This window comes from Nyctereutes procyonoides, unplaced genomic scaffold (assembly GCF_905146905.1).
Source record: "Nyctereutes procyonoides isolate TBG_1078 unplaced genomic scaffold, NYPRO_anot_genome, whole genome shotgun sequence".
NCBI lineage: Eukaryota > Metazoa > Chordata > Mammalia > Carnivora > Canidae > Nyctereutes > Nyctereutes procyonoides.
In genome coordinates, this window is record NW_026575052.1 from 9,229,296 (window position 1) to 9,247,442 (window position 18,147).

At 36.8% G+C, this 18,147-nt stretch overlaps 1 protein-coding gene across 2 annotated transcripts in view; it reads left to right on the plus strand.

The window, feature by feature from the left end:
• KDM1A (lysine demethylase 1A) overlaps window positions 1–18,147 on the plus strand; it is a 61,327-nt gene that overhangs the window by 24,077 nt on the left and 19,103 nt on the right. For both annotated transcript variants that reach the window (XM_055331053.1, XM_055331054.1), the window contains 6 exons: window positions 4,228–4,361; window positions 9,128–9,206; window positions 10,190–10,282; window positions 11,078–11,184; window positions 13,146–13,227; window positions 14,602–14,696. In XM_055331053.1, coding sequence (XP_055187028.1) covers window positions 4,228–4,361; window positions 9,128–9,206; window positions 10,190–10,282; window positions 11,078–11,184; window positions 13,146–13,227; window positions 14,602–14,696 — 590 coding nt within the window. The remainder of the gene's footprint in view (window positions 1–4,227; window positions 4,362–9,127; window positions 9,207–10,189; window positions 10,283–11,077; window positions 11,185–13,145; window positions 13,228–14,601; window positions 14,697–18,147) is intronic.

An 18,147-nucleotide genomic window follows, 5' to 3' on the forward strand; every position in this document is an offset into this window, starting at 1 on the left:
CCAAAGTAGTATGTCTGGATTTCATCCTTTGCCCTGGATGTTTTTGTGTGGTTCAGTGCTCAAAGCCGACTGATAACGTACATTTTGATAGAAATGGAATAGGTATTACTTCACTTTTGGAGTTTGTTACTTTTCAACTGTTAAGTTTACTTTAAAATTATTTGTCTTTTGCAGTTCTGTACAGCAGGTCTAGGAAATACTTGTATTTTACTCTTGGGTCAAAGTTCACTGTTAATGCAGAAATTAGTACATAGGGGATCCAGAAGTAAACTTGTTTAAATGCTCTCCCAAGGATCGAGGTTGATAATCAGCGCATGGTTATCTGAGAGGAGTTAAAATCCTCATTCAGAGTCTGTGGCAGATAAACCTTCAAGAATGCTGTTCATCAAATGATGCATAATTGGATCTTCCATGGAACTGTTGAGGATCAGGGATAGCCTTTAGAGCTTTAATCTTGAAAGTAATTGAGTTTTCTTGCTTTTTGTTTTAATGTGGATAAATTTACTCTTTTGCTTTAGTAAACAATACATTGTATTGCTGAAAGTAAAAACAGACTTTCATATAAAATTGTGGTGCTTCTGACTTACTGTTCAGTAGAACATGAGTTTTTTAAAGTGTTTCCAAGAATAGTGGGGACTATTCTGAACCCTTCAAGACCTCTCTTCAGATCTTTGCCATGCTCAGAAGCATGCATTTGTGAGATGATCAGTTAGAAGCATATGCTTGTAAGTGATCAACGTTCTTTTTTTAATAAAGGCAAATGACCCTCATGGGTATCTTGGGACCAGGATCATATCTTAACTTCTATAAATCCACATCAGTCTGGTGTATTCATCCTAAATCTTAAAAGTTAGAAGGGAACTTAAGGTCATTTTCACTAGTTTCCTGCTTTCAAACCGAATATTGTATCCACCTCTGTTTTATGGATTAGGACTTGAAATATAATTAAATAATATGACCAAAGATACACCAGCAGCTGGAGGAGTGAGAACCCAGAGGTCTTCTTTCTCATGCATAGACTAGTCCTTGTACCCTCCCTCATAGAATCACTTAAAGTGTACGTTTCCCCTAAAAAATAAAAGATATAAAGCATAAGAAATCATGATTCTCCTTTTTTTTTCTTTTCCTTTCCTTTCCCTCTATTCTTTATTCTTTTTGTTTTTATACTATTGTAGGACTGGATATGGTGCATCTGTAGTTTACTAATTTTAAGTGTCTTTTATATGTAGATTCTTGTCAGGCTTTTGTTTTCACTCTTCAACTAGAAATGTAGCTATTCTAGTTAATTTATCTACTTCATGAAAAAAAGGCAATTAACTTTCGTGGAGGTCTTTTCTGTTAATTTTTATATCTGTTACCTCACTCACTCTCCTCAGGATAATACCTGTATCATCAGAATCAGGAAGTGGTTTCATGGAGTAGAGAATTTATATCTTCACCTTCCCCTAACACTTTTCTGCGTCTCTAATCTATTGAAAGAAGCCTTTATATTCCCTTAAATATTTTACAACTTTTACTATGTTTTCAGAGTAAGTGTGAGCCAGTCATACCATTAGAAAGGGTATTTCTACTTCAGCATGACTGCATTTTGACAGGTGGCATTGGGATTTCCTGTGTCAAGCATGGGGGAAAATGGAATTGAACTAAGGGGCAAGATAGATATGCAGGCAGCCCTGGGGCTTTTAAAAAAATTAAGGTGGCATCTTTGAAACATTCTCAATTTCCAGAATACCAGACTGTGTTAAGTGCACACAAACACTAAGTGTAAATTACTTTTGAATTAAATGTACTACTAGTACTTCCTTTTAATAAAGGTATTATTAGAGTCAATTGTATTTTTTAAGATTTTTCCCTCTAAAGGAAATACTTACAAGTAATATTGTCCAGAATGGTCTATTAGTTCGTTTTGGAAAGAGTGCTTTGATTTCTATTCTGAATAGCTTGGGTTCCAAGTTAACATTTTTGGTTTCTTTGATAAAAGGTTAGTTTTGTGTGTGTGTGTGTGTGTTTTTTTATCTTACACGATTTTTATATTGATAATGATATGATCTTCCTTCCTTGAAATAAGTCTTCATCCCTAAAAGCCGAAAGGAAGAAAATAATTACTGAGTTTTTAGAAACTGTTTTCATTTTTAAAAATTGACAAAGTGTTTAAGAGTAACTAGGTGTTTTTGGATGTTATGTAGAAGATAGAATGGAGAAGAATATTATTCCACACATACCTTAGTGTCACAACTTTTGGCTTAATTCATTTTGTTAATCATTTGGTGTTTGATTTAAGGATTTTTTTTTAATTTAACATGACTTATGTAAATAACATTTAATTGTTACATAGTCTCAAGATTACCAAAGTTAGCCAACTATTTTAGAGTGATTTTTTTTTTTTAAAATAAGAGCACTTGGAACAAGGAGCCAAATAAAGAATTTAGTGTTTTCCCTATGTGTTTTTTTTTTTTTTTTTTTTTTTTTTTACTGTCGTTGACAGTAGTATTTTGTAGTAGGATTGATGTTCAATGATGACTTAATAAACATGTAGAGAAGGTATAGCTAAAAAAACTACCCCAGTTTTGGGGCAGGGGGGAGTTTATAGAGTTCATTGGCTTTCATGTTAGTAGTAGTGTACACTTATGAAGGCAGTCTGTTTTAAGAGATCTTTGTTCTGGTTATTGTGTAGATAATACTCAATATAATGTGCCATGTTTTTGTTCTTAGTTTTATTTTTTGTTTATTCAATTGGGGCGTAGGGAATAGGGACATCAAAGTTGTGTGTACCTTTAGAGAATTTCACGTTACTGAAATAACCTATACCTCTGTTGCCAGCATTTCTTCTCTTCTTGCCTTAATTTCATGTTCTCCTCTCAATAGTATGGCTCTTATTATTTTTTCCTTATGGAATAATTAATTATCCTGAAAGTCTTTAATTTTAGGTTGATATTTATTAAATGAGAGAATTGTTGACTTAGTAATGTGAATATAGTACATGGGCCCTCATTATCTGTTGTGAGTAGATAGCTTTTCCCCCTTCTTTCCCAAGAATATTGTTTCTTAATGTGCCACCCATATTAGCATTAGGCATTTTTCCTTGACCTCGTGTTAACCATTTTGTCCTAGTTAGTATCTTTAAATGTCTGTGGAAACAGCACTTTAATAGCTTACTTGTCATTTTCTAAGTTACATCCTTACCTGCATTGTTCTTTTTATTTTCTTAATCTTACTATGCCTTTTCTTAATTTTATTTCCATTATCATGTTTCTAACTACTTGTTTTATGTGCTTTAAATGATTAAATATGGATATCTGGTGCCTGTTCCATTACTTACATAGAATTACTTCAAAGATACTGAATTTTGAAACTTTTTTTTTCATAAGCTGGTGGTTAAATATATCTTTTATAAGGTGATCTTAGACATACGGGTAAAATACACATAAGTGTATTTCTAAGGACATTCTGTAAAGATGTACTTAACTATCAGCTTGTAAAAATAATCGGTTTAATACCCAATTTTAAAAGTTTCAAAGTAATATATATTTTACTTGTACATTGCATGTATTTGTAGTGTATAGTATATGCAGTTAACATACTTGTGTAGTGTAGTATAAAGCATTTTTATGTTTTTGCTGGGAAAGGTAAATTCTTTGCTTTCTTCTGTGTCCTCATTGTAGTCTGCCTAACTTATCTGTTTGCCAGCATTGCATTATGGGGACTAATGGATGGTACCACTGACGAGATAATCTTACATTGTTACTGTTGGTTATGTTCCCTGCTGTAATCTTAAAAGAAGGCATGTGGTTGTGTTTTTCACTCTGTAGTTTCTTTTGCTTTCCTATTAATGTGTTTTCCTTTATTCTGGTTCTTTAGTTTAAGATTTCGTGTACACTCTCAGTGATGCTAATTTTAATTAGAGTATCTTCCAGTATTATAAAGTTATTTTGTGGATAAAGAAAATATGTTGCATGCTTTGTTATGTTTTCTGAGGTAGATTGTTTCATTCAGTAGTAAACTGTAATTTTGGGAATATTAAGCTCAACAGAGTAAGTAAATTCTAAAGATGTTCCAGCTTTTGAGCAAAATGAAAGTTTTGTTTTTTGTTTTTTTGAAAGGAGATGGTCAGTGTTCTGTGAACAGGCAGAGCTTTATAGAGGTTCTTCAGGCAGAAAAGGAGTTTCATTATCCCTGATTTTGTATTCACTTGCACTTTTCCCAGAAGTCCTTTGCTTTCTTTGCTAGGTGTGGAGGGTGCAGCTTTCCAGAGTAGACTTCCTCATGACCGGATGACTTCTCAAGAAGCAGCCTGTTTTCCAGATATCATTAGTGGACCACAGCAGACCCAGAAAGTGTTTCTGTTCATTAGAAACCGCACAGTAAGTTTCCATGTCAGCTTTTTTCTGTTTGGATTATAAAAAATGCATATTGCTTTTATGGAGAATATCAGAAAAAAGAGAGGAAGAATTACAAAATTACCTATAACATGTACCATTAACCAGAGGTAATATGTTAAAAATTAGTTTTTTTCCCTTTGGTCATTTTTTTTAAATGTATATTTAATTTTTGTTTTTATATTTGAAATGCTATTTCCATATATTCTTTGGATTATTTTCATTCTCTTTTTTTGTTTGTTTGTTTTTTTAAGATTTTATTTATTTATCCATGAGAGATACACAGAGGCAGAGACACGCAGGCAGAGGGAGAAGCAGGCTCCTCGCAAGGAGCCTGATGTGGGACTCAATCCCAGGACTGGGATCATGCCCTGAGCCAAAGGCAGACACTCAACTGCTGAGCCACCCAGGTGTCCTATCTTTTCATTCTTCATAACCTCGTAAACATGGATCTTCATTTAAACTTTTTTTAAAAAATTTTTATTTTAAGTAAACTTATGTGGGGCACAAACTCCCAACCCTGAGATCAAGAGTTGTATGCTCTACTGACTGAGCCAGGCGCCTGGAAACCTCTTGGGGGGGGGGGGGGAAGCGGGGCGAGTGCAGAAGGGGAAGGAGAGAGAATCTTTTTTTTTTTTTTTTTTTTAGGAGAGAGAATCTTAAGCAGGCTCCACCCAGCTCAGAGCTGATCACAGGGCTCAGTCTCACAACTGAGATTATGACCTGAGCAGAAGTCAAGAGTCAGATGCTTAACTGGCTGAGTCACTCAGGTGTCTCCCCAACCATCCCTTTTTAAAAAGATTTTATTATTCTAGAGAGAGAACATGAACTGGAGGAGGAGCAGAGGAGAGGCAGGGGGAAAGAATGTCAAGCCAACTAGGTGCTGAGGGTGGAACCTGTTACTGGACTAAATCCTACAACCCTGAGATCATGACCTAAGCCCAAACCAAGAATTGGCGCACTCAACTGACTGAGCCAGCCAGGCCCCATCCCCTTTTTTAAAATTTTTATTTTTTTATTTTATTTTATTTTTTTAAAAGATTTTATTTGGGATCCCTGGGTGGCGCAGCGGTTTGGTGCCTGCCTTTGGCCCAGGGCGCGATCCTGGAGACCCAGGATCGAATCCCACGTCGGGCTCCCGGTGCATGGAGCCTGCTTCTCCCTCTGCCTGTGTCTTTGCCTCTCTCTCTCTCTCTGTGACTATCATAAATAAATAAAAATTTAAAAAAAAAAGATTTATTTATTCATAGAGAGAGAGAGGCAAAGACACAGGGAGAGGGGGAAGCAGGCTCCATGCAGGGAGCCCGATGTGGGACTTGCTTCAACCTCCTCCTCTGGCTAAATGCTTGATATTGATGTCTGCATAATATTTTGTCTGTTGGTTGGGTCATACTGTAAATTAGGCATTTAAATGTCCATTTGTGCTTTATTAAGCTGTGAACAGCTTTATACATTTTTTTTTAAGATTTTATTTATTTATTAATGAGAGACAGAGAGAGAGGGGTAGAGACATAGGCAGAGGGAAAAGCAGGGTCCATGCAGGGAGGCTGACGTGGCACTCGATCTTGGGTCTCCAGGATCACGGCCTGGACCGAAGGCGGCGCTAAACCGCTGAGCCACCTGAGCTGCCCAGCTGTATACATTCTTGACTCTATCTCTGGTTGTTATTTCCTTATAACAGCGTTCTAGAAGGAGAATTACCTTGTCAAAAAATAGGAACAGTTTTTGGGTTTTGTTACATATATGTAGTCAGATGGCTTCCCAGAGAGACTGAATCAGTCAGCAACTCTATTTCTCTGCCCCTGCTTTGGTTATTAAAACAATGATAATCTGTACTGCTATTATAGACTAAGAGTTTTTCATTTCTTTTCCATTTCTTACTTAGACTTTTTTTCACATTTATTAGTCATTTGTATTTCTTTTGTGAATTTTTCCTTTATTTATTTTTTCTTCTGTGAATTTTTCTTTCATGGTCTTTATTCATCAGACATTTTTTATTTATTTATTTTTTAAAGATTTTATTTATTTATTCGAGAGGGAGAAGCAGGCTCCATGCAGGGAGCCCAATATGGGACTCAATCCTAGGACTCCAGGATCACGCCCTGGGCCAAAGGCAGGCACTAACCTGCTGAGCCTTTCTGATCCCCTCATCAAAAATTTTTTAGCCATAGAGGAGGGCAAGGTACTCTTCAGAACATATTCCTTGTGCTCTAGGGTGATACAAAGTAAAAAAAAATTATGTTGTAATTTCAACTACTTTGAATATAGCTCAGAAATGTCATTTTAGCATGTCTGCTTTTTTAGCTACCACTAACTTCTTTATTTTGGCTGTTAGATTGCAAAACCTCTGCTGAATTTAGTTAAATGTTATTTAGCTAGAGTGATTGGTGGATTATACTGGGTTTTCATAGTACAGAATAAAGGGATTTTTGAGCATATGAAGAAAAAATCAGGGTAAGTTTTTAAAAAGTAAATGGAACATTTTTTTTTAATAATGTTTGTATTTTTTTTTTTAAGATTTTATTTATTTATTCATGAGAGACACACAGAGGGAGAGGCAGAGACACAGGGAGAGGGAGAAGCAGGCTCCATGCAGGGAGTTTGATGCAGGACTCCATCCTGGAACTCCAGGATCATGCCCTGAGCCGAAGGCAGAGAGAGGCTCAACCTCTGAGCCACCCAGGCATCCTGTAAATAGAAAATTCTTAATGTAGATTTCTGACACTTGTCTTAAAATCAACTTATGTGTGTAGCATGTCAACATTTGATTTAAATGGAGTTTTTAGGGGACATCTGGCTGGCTTAGTCAGTAGAGCATATGACTCTTGATCTCAGGATCTTGAGTTCAAAGCCCAACATTTGACGTAGAGATCACTTAAAATTAATTCTTTTTTTTTTAAGATTTTATTTATTCATGAGAGAGAGAGAGAGAGAGAGAGAGAGAGAAAGAGAGAGGCAGAGACACAGGCAGAGGGAGAAGCGTGGGACTTGATCCCGGGACTGCAGGATTATACCCTGGGCCGAAGGCGGCACTAAACTGCTGAGCCACCGGGGCTGCCCTTAATTCATTTTTAAAATGGATTCTTTTTTAAGATAAGGTCATCATTTTTTAATTTCATCTGAGGGAAGTTTTCACTCTTTACTTGAATTTCACTCTTTACAGTGATCTCTTTCCTGTGATTTTTATTCTGTGATTTGGGGAAGGAAGGACTGGCCCAGGTTAGAGTTCTGCGCTTCTGAATGTGTAACTGAACATAAAGCGTTCTCTTACAAGAGTTGTATCAGTTCCTTTGTTTACAGATTTTGAAACCACAACAACTTTAGGATTATTGAGCTTAAAAACTGTGACCCAAGCCTTTTTTTTTTTTTTTTTTTTAATAGGATGGATAGAGGAAGAAGGCTTGTGTTGAGGGGTGAGGAGCTTGGGCCCAGTGTATACTTGAGGAAGTGCATTTTGCCTTGTCAGTGACCAGCAAGAAAAGTAGAGGATGGTTATGAATTTGGCTATGTCTCTTTGTAATTGGGTTTATTTACACATCGCCACATTTCTTTGTTGAAACTTGTCTTTGGAGCAATTAATTTTCAGCTAAGACTTAAATATGGTGGTAGTTGGTCGATTGATTGATTGATTGATTGATTGATTGATTTATGATTTATTTATTCATGATAGACATAAAGAGGGAGAGAGGCAGAGACACAGGCAGAGGGAGAAGCAGGCTCCATGCCAGGAGCCTGACGCGGGACTTGATCCTGGGACTCCAGGATCCCGCCCTGGGCCAAAGGCAGGCGCTAAACTGCTGAGCCACCCAGGGATCCCCCTGCCTGTTCCATTTAAAGAGCATTTGTGTTTGAGCTTATTGATTGTACCATAATATTTTTCATTCCTTATCTTACTGCTTTTTCATCAGTATTTGAAATAATTAACTATTATTTTCTTCTTAAACATAGAACTCCCTTAGTGTAACACAGTATTCTGGTTTTTCTCCTGTCTCCCTGGTCTTTGTCTTCTCTGATTGCTTTGTATGCTTAGCTTTAAAAACAGGCCATTATTAAAAAAAAAAAAACAAACAAACAAACAAAAAAAACAGGCCATTATGTGAACTGATTGGAGTTCCTTAAGACTCCTTACAGTCTCTCCCTCCCCATACTGTCTTTTCCCCCCTAGAAGGCCTCTTCTGCACATTGGCTTCAGTTCTCACCCATAAGCAAATAGCTCCAGACCTTAACTCTCCTCAGACCCTTAGCTCTGTATCTAGATGCCAATCTTGTATCTTTCCTTGGTTGTCTTGAAACTAAACTCACCTCTTCTTTCATTGACCCTCATTTAGGGACTAGCATACCAACTCATTTAGTTGTGCAAGACAAAAACTGGAGTTATCCTTGGCACCTCTGCCCTCCCCTACAACATCTACATACCTAATTTGATCATTTGATTCTGTGGGTTTTATCTAGTCTGTATCTCTGGAGTCATGTAACCCAGTTTAAATCCTAATTGGTCCCTACCAGCTGTATGATACTCGCAAGTTACTAGGTTTTTTGTTTTTTTTTTGTTTTTAGGCTAAATATCTTCCAGCTTCTTCAGTAATTTACTCATTTGACATCGTTTTGTGTTTCATCAATTTGTCAAGAATATAACCCTCTGTCTCAATGAAAGGAAAGCCTATATTTGAGGCCTTAGAGTTGAAAAGATATTTTAAAGTGGTCAAGTGGTCTATGTCTACTCGTATAATAAAATTTCCATTTAAATACAGTTGCAGTTGTGGTTGGATAATCCAAAGATTCAGCTGACCTTTGAGGCTACTCTCCAACAATTAGAGGCACCTTACAACAGTAAGTAGTGTTATCAGTGGGATTAATTTTGGTTCATGGTTCATTGATAATGAATTTTTTTCAATTCATATATCCATCTTATTTTACCTTGTGCTATGCAAAAATAAGCCTTGTAAAAAACTATTATGTGTCTATTATTTTCTTGGTTTTTAAATTGTGAGTTTAAGAGATTGCTAATCATTTCACCAGGACTATGTTCCAACTTTAATCCTTAGAGTACTTTGTTGACATTTGATTGGCTGGCTGGCTTTCTCATTTCCATTTACCACCCACAAAGTCTTGAAAAGTTTTTTCCAAAGTAACGGAGTATAATACTACTTTTAAAAGGGGTTAGTTTAGGTGTTTTTTTTTTTTTTTAAGATTTTTATTTATTCATAGAGACACAGAGAGAGGGAGAGAGGCAGAGGACAGGCAGAGGGAGAAGCAGGCTCCATGCAGGGCTCCTGACGTGGGATTCAATCCCGGGTCTCCAGGATCAGGCCCTGGGCTGAGGCAGCGCTAAACCGCTGAGCTGCCCTAAAAGGGTTAGTTTTATCCTTTATGTCTTCTATAACAGAATGTCGTTATTAAAAATTCCAAATTATGTGATACGCATTTTGGATTACACCACAGACCAATAGTTCTAGGAATCACTTTTCTTTTTTCTTTTTTTTTTTAAAGATAGATAGATATAGATTGATTGATTTATGAGAGATAACAGAGACAAAGACATAGGCAGAGGGAGAAGCAGGCTCCATGCAAGAAGCCCAATGTGGGACTCGATCCTGGGATTCCGGGATCACACCGTGGTCTGAAGGCAGACACTCAACCATTGAGCCACCCAGGCATCCCAGGAATCACTTTTCTAAAGGAGTCACATGATCTTGTAGCTTATGGAAAATATGTATAGAATAACTTCATGATGGATAAATAGAAGAGTTAAAGAGCTTTCTGTTTAAACTGCTAAAAATATGAACATGTTTTAAAATTCATTTGTCCTGTAGGTGATACTGTGCTAGTCCACCGAGTTCACAGTTATTTAGAGCGTCATGGTCTGATCAACTTTGGCATCTATAAGAGGATAAAACCCCTACCAAGTAAGGACCCGACCAATAGACTTTATGGTTTTAAGTTACAGTTCTAGACTCTTTTATTTCCAGGAGATTTTAGCATTTTATTTTGATTTCTAAGTCTAAATTTGGAGTCACATATTCCCAAGTTTATTATAGGTCAAGTTTAAAGTGATATCTCTTCATAAATATGCATTGCCTGTAATTGCTGGTTTGATAAGTGTACTTTAGTAAAGGATATTGAATTTCCAGTATAAGAAAAATCAGAAAACAAAATTTGTTAAAAATGAAAGAAGTCCATTATGAAAGCAGATTTGAGGTTTTCTTTCAGTGACGTGTTCTTTATACTGCCAAGAACCTAGGAGTCAGGGATATTTTGAGAATTAACACGTTTGTTTGTTTTTAGTTAATTTATCTTTGATGCTTTAGTAAGTCTTCAAAAAGGAATAGTAAAGACTCCAGAAGTAGAACTTAAAGATGACTTTAAGAATAATTTGGCTGTCATATTGTCCTAGTATAATTGTGAGGTAAATGCTATTCATAATAAGTTAACCTGTCACATGACTGCAGTATAATGAGAAAGTAGATCTTAAAGGATTTCATTTATAAATTTTTAACACTGAATTAAAGTGTGTAAATTTCAGGTACTTGCTAATTTGTATTCAGATAGTTTCTCTATTTTGAAAATGAGTGAACTGTTTACCTTGTAAGACATTGTGACATGTTGAGAACCTAGAGGTTTTCATGATTTAGAAAATGGTAAAACAGACTCTTATATCTGCAACAAAATATTGTAATTTTTATTCATTTTTTTCTTTTTAGCTAAAAAGACAGGGAAGGTTATTATTATAGGCTCTGGGGTCTCAGGCTTGGCAGCAGCTCGTCAATTACAAAGTTTCGGAATGGATGTCACACTACTGGAAGCCAGGGTAAGAATTTTATTTTGCATTCAGAAAGCCTCACCTAATGGAAATAGATATTTATCAATACAGTAAGAAATTATCTTGCAAATTAATGAATCCTACAACTTGAACTAAACCAAACAGATTTGTATACTACTCAGAGTATTTTAGATTATGCTATTTATATTGGATAAAGCAATTTTGACAGTGAAGCTTTGAAAGCTGCTCAGTGAGTATTTAGAGTATGCAAATGATCTATATAGCCCTTTGATGGATATTTTTGGGTCATTGTTTCTTATAGTTAACTTTTCAAATTTTGGACCTTCATTGACATACCCGTTGTAGGTGGCAGTTATTTTTAGTGGTGGAGCAGAGTGGATTGTATTCCTTATTTGATAGTAAAAGAAAAGGAGAGCATCTCAGGCAGCAGCCAACTCTGTGCCTGATATGTTGGTTCCCTTATCGTCAGTCCTAGAAAGAGAAATGGAAGTTGAAGGAGGAAAGGGATGATGGCACAGAGTAGGGGGGAAAAGAACATCATGTTAAGATGCTACTATTCCAATTATTTTCGTGAGTGATTTTTTTTAAAAGAATTTATTCATGAGAGAGAGAGAGAGAGAGAGGCAGAGACACAGGCAGAGGGAGAAGCAGGCTCAATACAGGGAGCCTGATGTGGGACTTGATCCCAGGTCTCCAGGATCATGCCCTGGGCCGAAGGCAGGCACTTAACCACTGAGCCACCCAGGGATTCCCTCTTGAGTGATTTTTTTTCCCCCTCTTGAGTGATTTTTTTTTTTAATCTTTTATTTTTTTAAATTTTTTATTTATTTATGATAGTCACAGAGAGAGAGAGAGGCAGAGACACAGGCAGAGGGAAAAGCAGGCTCCATGCACCAGGAGCCTGACGTGGGATTCGATCCTGGGTCTCCAGGATCACGCCCCGGGCCAAAGGCAGGCGCCAAACCGCTGCGCCACCCAGGGATCCCCTCTTGAGTGATTTTTGACAGTTATCTTCCAGTGGCTTACAGGCCTCTGTGGACTTATACCATTTAAAAAACAAAAAAACACTTCTCAGATTACCTAAACGATCTAAATTTTATAGAAGCTTTCAAAATGTTTTGTGTAGTACATCTAAGTTACTTTTTATAAATTGTTAATTTTAAAAAATATTCTTTTCAAATAAAGTATGGAAAAATCAAAATAATTTTTAATATAGTCTTGTAAAAATGACGTTTTATAGATAATTTAGGAAACATTTGTGTGCCCTCTTGTCCTGTGTACTGGCAATATAGTAATGAATAATGCGATCATTATGATCCCTACCCGTGCAGAGTTTTAATCTAGTATACGAATTTGTTTTGCTTTGTTTTGCTTTTGTTTAATTTCAGGTTACAGAGTATTCTCATAATATCCATGATTAAAGTGTCACTACAGCTCAGTAATTTTTCCCCCATACTTGAAAATCCCTAGTCAGCAGAGATAAACTTGGGTCTATTGAGGAATGAGAGAGATTATCAGAAGTTTATGTTCAGTAGACATTCTGTGCCAGGATGTAGGGATGCACTAGTAAACCATTGGTCTGAGAAGTCCTCGGTCATCACAATGGACTTTGGGGTTGGGGGCCGAGAGTCAGAACTGGTAGTAGAAAGATGGCATTTAGTGTTGCAGTTTGTGAACAGATATTTTCTGTGTGAGTGGCCCTTGCTCAGCCTAAACAGTAAATGGTATTAGAGACAGCTGGGTAGAGAGATAATAGTACCAATGGCTGAATGTCTCTGGCTGTCAAATAGTTTCATATCCTATCATTCCTTTCCTACCACTCCTTCAAATAGTGCCCATGCTGCAAGCCATGTATACTCAACTATATGTTTTTTTTTTGTTTGTTTTTTTCAATTATAAGAGACAGAGGCCTAGGATGGTATACCATGCCGGGTTCTTATGGTTAAAATAGAATTGATGATTTCAACCATTTAATTTCTGAAAAACAGGATCGAGTTGGTGGACGAGTTGCTACATTTCGCAAAGGAAACTATGTAGCTGATCTTGGAGCTATGGTAGTGACAGGTCTTGGTAAGTAGTCCTTTGTTTTTGTTTTTTAAATATTTTTTTCATTCATTCATTCATTCATTTGAGACACAGGCAGAGGGAGAAGCAGGCTCCATACAAGGAGCCTGATGCGGGACTCGATCCCGGGACTCCAGAATCATGCTCTGGGCTGAAGACAGGCTCTAAACCACTGAGCCACCCAGGGATTCCCCAGTAGTCCTTAGTTTTATGCTGTTATACAAGGTCTGAGATTCATGATTAAGCTTATGTTTTAAAGCTTTTTGTTTAAAAACCCATAAATGTGGTTTTAAAATATTTTGGTTTAAGATACTGTTCTTACTGTTAGTAATAGGTGAATTGACAGTCTTCCTGGAAAGATACATCAGTATGTGCAAAATTTAAATCGTACATATGTTTTGACCTAGCACATTCAGTTCTAGGAAGTTATCGTAATAGACAAGTGGACCATGTTGTTTGGAGCTTTTTTTTTTTCTTTTTAATGTATTTAGTTTATGTTTGTTTAAAGATTTTATTATCTATTTGAGAGAGTATGTGAATGAGCACATATACACATGCAAGGGGAGGGACAGAAAGGAGGGAGAGAATGTCAAGCCGACTGCGCTGAGCACAGAGCCCATTGCAGGGCTTGATCTCTCTCTCTCTCTCTTTTTTAAAAAATATTTATTTATTCATAGAGATGCAGAGAGAGAGAGAGGCAGAGACAGGTAGAGGGAGAGAGAGAGAGAGAGAGAGAGAGAGGCAGAGACAGGTAGAGGGAGAAGCAGTCTCCATGCAGGGAGCCTGATGTGGGACCTGGGTCTCTAGGATCACACCCTGGGCTGAAGGCGGTGCTAAACCTCTGAGCCACCAGGGCTGCCCGTGAGGCTTGATCTCGACCTGGAGATCATGACCTGAGCCAAAACCAAGGTTCTGACACTTAACCAACTGAGCCAACCAGATGCCCCTGCAGCTTTTGAAATATGGCATAGCAAAATGTTAGAACCCATGGTTCTGGGGATTAAATTGTTATACAAGGAGAACTATACAGCCCCTAAATATTTTGTAGCTTTATAGTAACATGAAATTATGGCCAGTTTATTGCTAAGTTGAAAAAAGATTATACAACAATATATGCATTGTGATCTCTGTGTGTGTGTATGTGTATGATCTATGATTTTATGCACATGAAACCTAGAAGGAATAGGTAATTTTTTGGCTCTTTATGCTTATCTTACACATTTTGTATGTTACTTATTATTTTAGTTTGGGCAGTTTTTTGATCTATAACTCACATATCCTAAACTTGGAGTATTTTAAATTTTGAGTAAAAATATTTTTGCTTTGATGTTTTCTCTTTTCATAGATATGTTGAATTTAATAGTTTGAGTTTTTTTTTAGGAGGGAATCCCATGGCTGTGGTCAGCAAACAAGTAAATATGGAACTGGCCAAGATCAAGCAAAAGTGTCCACTTTATGAAGCCAATGGACAAGCTGTAAGTTGAGGACAAACAGAACTTTCAAAATTTCTCTGGGTCAGTTGAAACAACAATTTGGGGTAAATGTGTGGATGAATATACCCACATGTCAGTATGAACTGAAGGTAGAAATTATGTGACATTGTGATTGTTCCTTAATTGTGAGCTATATAGGATGGGATGATTATTGCATATATGCAAATTTACATTGCCTATTCAGGCGTTCATCCTTAGACATTTAATGAAGTCTAGCTAGACAGTTAATTTTTTTATTTGGCTGTGGCCACCTACTCTAAGAGACCTGTGAAATTGACACCTGATTCATTTCTTTGTATTGTGCCTCCCATCATGTGCTTTAGCTCTGTGTGCTCTTTATGACTTCAGTTTTATGTGTGTAGGTTCAAGATTTTGATGAACTAATGGCAAATGGTGATATTGAACTCAGATGTTTAGGTAAAGTATTTGTTGACCAGGGGCATAGGAGCTTCCCCATGTTTAGTAGGCAGTAACATGGAAGTGATATTTGCTATGAGAGAGTAAGAGTAGTTTAACAACAACCATGTTGAGAGGCTTAGACCATGCAAGTCAGTTCTAATTTTGGGGGATGGGTGAAATTCAAAAGTTCATATTCAGATTTTGCCAGCCCTCCCCTATCAAGAATGAGGAAGTTTACCATTCTTAGGATATAAGCATGTTATCATCTTTATATTTTGAGGAAGATTCACTATATAAATGGCAGTTTAGTTGTTGTTGCTCAAAGTGGTAAGATCCCAACTCTTGAATTTACTCAAGAGGCTTTGTTTGGTTTGTATCAAAAGAAGACAGACAATAAAGGAATGCTTGGCTCTCCCATCCTCACCATTCTGGATTCAGATTCCTCCCAGGGCTTATTTTGGGGTGGGTGAGGGGCAGGACAACTTTCTGGCAGAATAAACAAACTAGAATGAGCAAGAGAAAAAGGAGGAAGTAGAGCTCTTAACAATTCAATAAACTTGTTACTCTGCAAAGATCTCTAAAGGCTATAGAGATGAATAAGACAGTCCCTGCTATATAAGACCCCACAGTCTAGTGGGGTTTGTACACAGATAATTTTTTTCCCAACTTTTTATTATGGAAAATTTTAAACCTATACAAAAGTAGAAAGAATAGTATAATAATGGACTTTCATTTATTCTAGTCTTATTGCATCTGTTCAATAGATTTTTTTTGGTCTGGAGTATTTTAAAGCAAATCACAATCAGGAAGTATTTACTAAATATTTGCCAAAATCTAGGCATTGTTCTCTACATTGAGTATGTATTCCCTGCACTCAAGGGTCTTAAATTATAGGGACTCTGGCTATCTTACGAACCCAAGAATATCAGGAATTATAGGAATTAAAATTAAAATCAGATATTAAAATCTGTGACACTCCCATTTGCCCCCCAAGTACACGCCAACCACACACATACTGCTCATACATATACCAGTAACACAAGGCAGATTTGCCAGGGGTTAGATAAAAGGATAAATTGCTATGGAAGAGTCAGTGGGGAGAGGAAGAGAGTGAGAGTCAAAGTCTCTGAAAGTGGGAGGGGCAAGAGTAGGGAGAGATTTAGAGGGAAAGCATTTGTGAAGATAGCTTAGGACTTAATGTGGTTGTGGAGGAAGGTTTAAGTCTAAGAAGTCTTTGAAGGAGGCTGGAATTATATTATTAGGGCTAAAATAGAAAACTGAAGATGAGGATGAAGGATGTAGCTTTACTAGGCTGATTTGTAGGTTGGGACTTCTGAGGGTTGAAAGCAGAAGTGACGTGACCAGATCAGTGTTTTAGGTAGATAGATACTACATTAGTCCTCAAGAAGTCATGCAATCCAGACCAAAGATTATCACTGATCATTGAGACACTCCTTTTTTTCTTTAGACTTCTTTGAATTTAGAGCAGGTTTATTTATTTAGTCTTTTTAACAGTAAAAGGAGTTTTTTCTAGTAGAAATATCCAAAGAAATTGTCTCTTCCTTTCTTGGTATTAGAGGAACTTTAACACATTTTTTAAAACCTTTGCTTCCACATTATATCCCAGCATTCCCCTCAAGTATGGCCTGCAACCAGCTGCTAATTCATGAACTAACTGTTGGTTACCAGTATGGGATGAGATAAATATGTAGCTTATGCCAGAATGTAAAATAAACTACATCGTTAACACACTGTTAGTTCAAATGATGATTTGGGGGAAGCAGGGGTGAGGGGTGGTAGCAAGCCTTACCCAATGAAAAAAGTGGTGCTTCAGTTACCATCTGGCATAAGCTCCTTATCTCACTAGGATCAGCCCTTTGAGTAGCATTTTAGTAAACCTCTGTTAAACTGGTATGTGGTTTTCAGCATTTTTTATGCAGGAATATTTTTCCAAGGGAAATTTATAGTTGTCATACAATTCTGATCTTACAAAAGGATTTCTCTAAGTCATTTTGTTTGTATTTGGTGCAGTAGTCAAGTAGTTAAGGAGGATTCTTCAAGCACTCTCAAATTTAGGAGAAAATTTTTTACAGCTTTAAGTTCTGCTTGCCTTAAGTTAATCAAACATAAGAAGTCATGTTAATATTTTTGTATTTGGTGTAGCTGATAGTCTACCTCAGAGTAGAAATGGACAACTGTTAACCAGTAGATTGGCTTTTGGCTTATAGGACAAGAACTAAGAGCTTTTAGTTCCATTAATTTTGTTTTTAATTACAAATATATTTCTTGACTTCAGAAACCTAAGGAGTAAGTAGGTCAGTTGCTTTCATTCTCTCATTTTGCAGGGGAAGAATCTGAAGCTCAGACAAGGTGTTTGCCTAGGGTCATTCTAATCAATAAGTTGTAGAGCATAGGATATACTGCCTGGTATTCCATACCAAATTCCCTTACAGGCATATTGTGCTTTGCTTTATTGCATTTCCCAGATATTGCCCCCCCCTCTTTTCATACAAATGGAAAATTTGTGGCAACCCTGCATAGAGCAAGTCTGTTGGCACCATTTTTCCAACAGCATTTGCTCACTTTGTGTCTCCATGTCGCATTTTTGTAATTCTCACAATATTTCAAGACTTTTTCAAAATTATGGTAATATGTGATCAGTGATTACAACTTACTGAGAGCTTCAATGATAGCATTTGTTTTAGCAATGAAGTATTATACTTTAAGGTATATACATTGTTTTTTAGACATAATGCTATTGCACACTTAGGCTAACTACAGTATAGTGTAAACATAACTTTTATATGCACCGGGAAACAGAAAAATTGATTGGACTCACTTTATTATTACGGTGGTCTGGAACCAAGCCTGCAATATCTCTGAGGTATGCCTATACTTGTTCTGCTATGTCTGGCTGATACCTGAAGGAAGATGGGGACTGGAATAAGTGTGATTGCATCAGCTGAGTGTCCATCTCCAGGAACTTTCTTTTGATAGTTACTCTAAAGGAGGCAACAAGGCCCCCACTCCACTC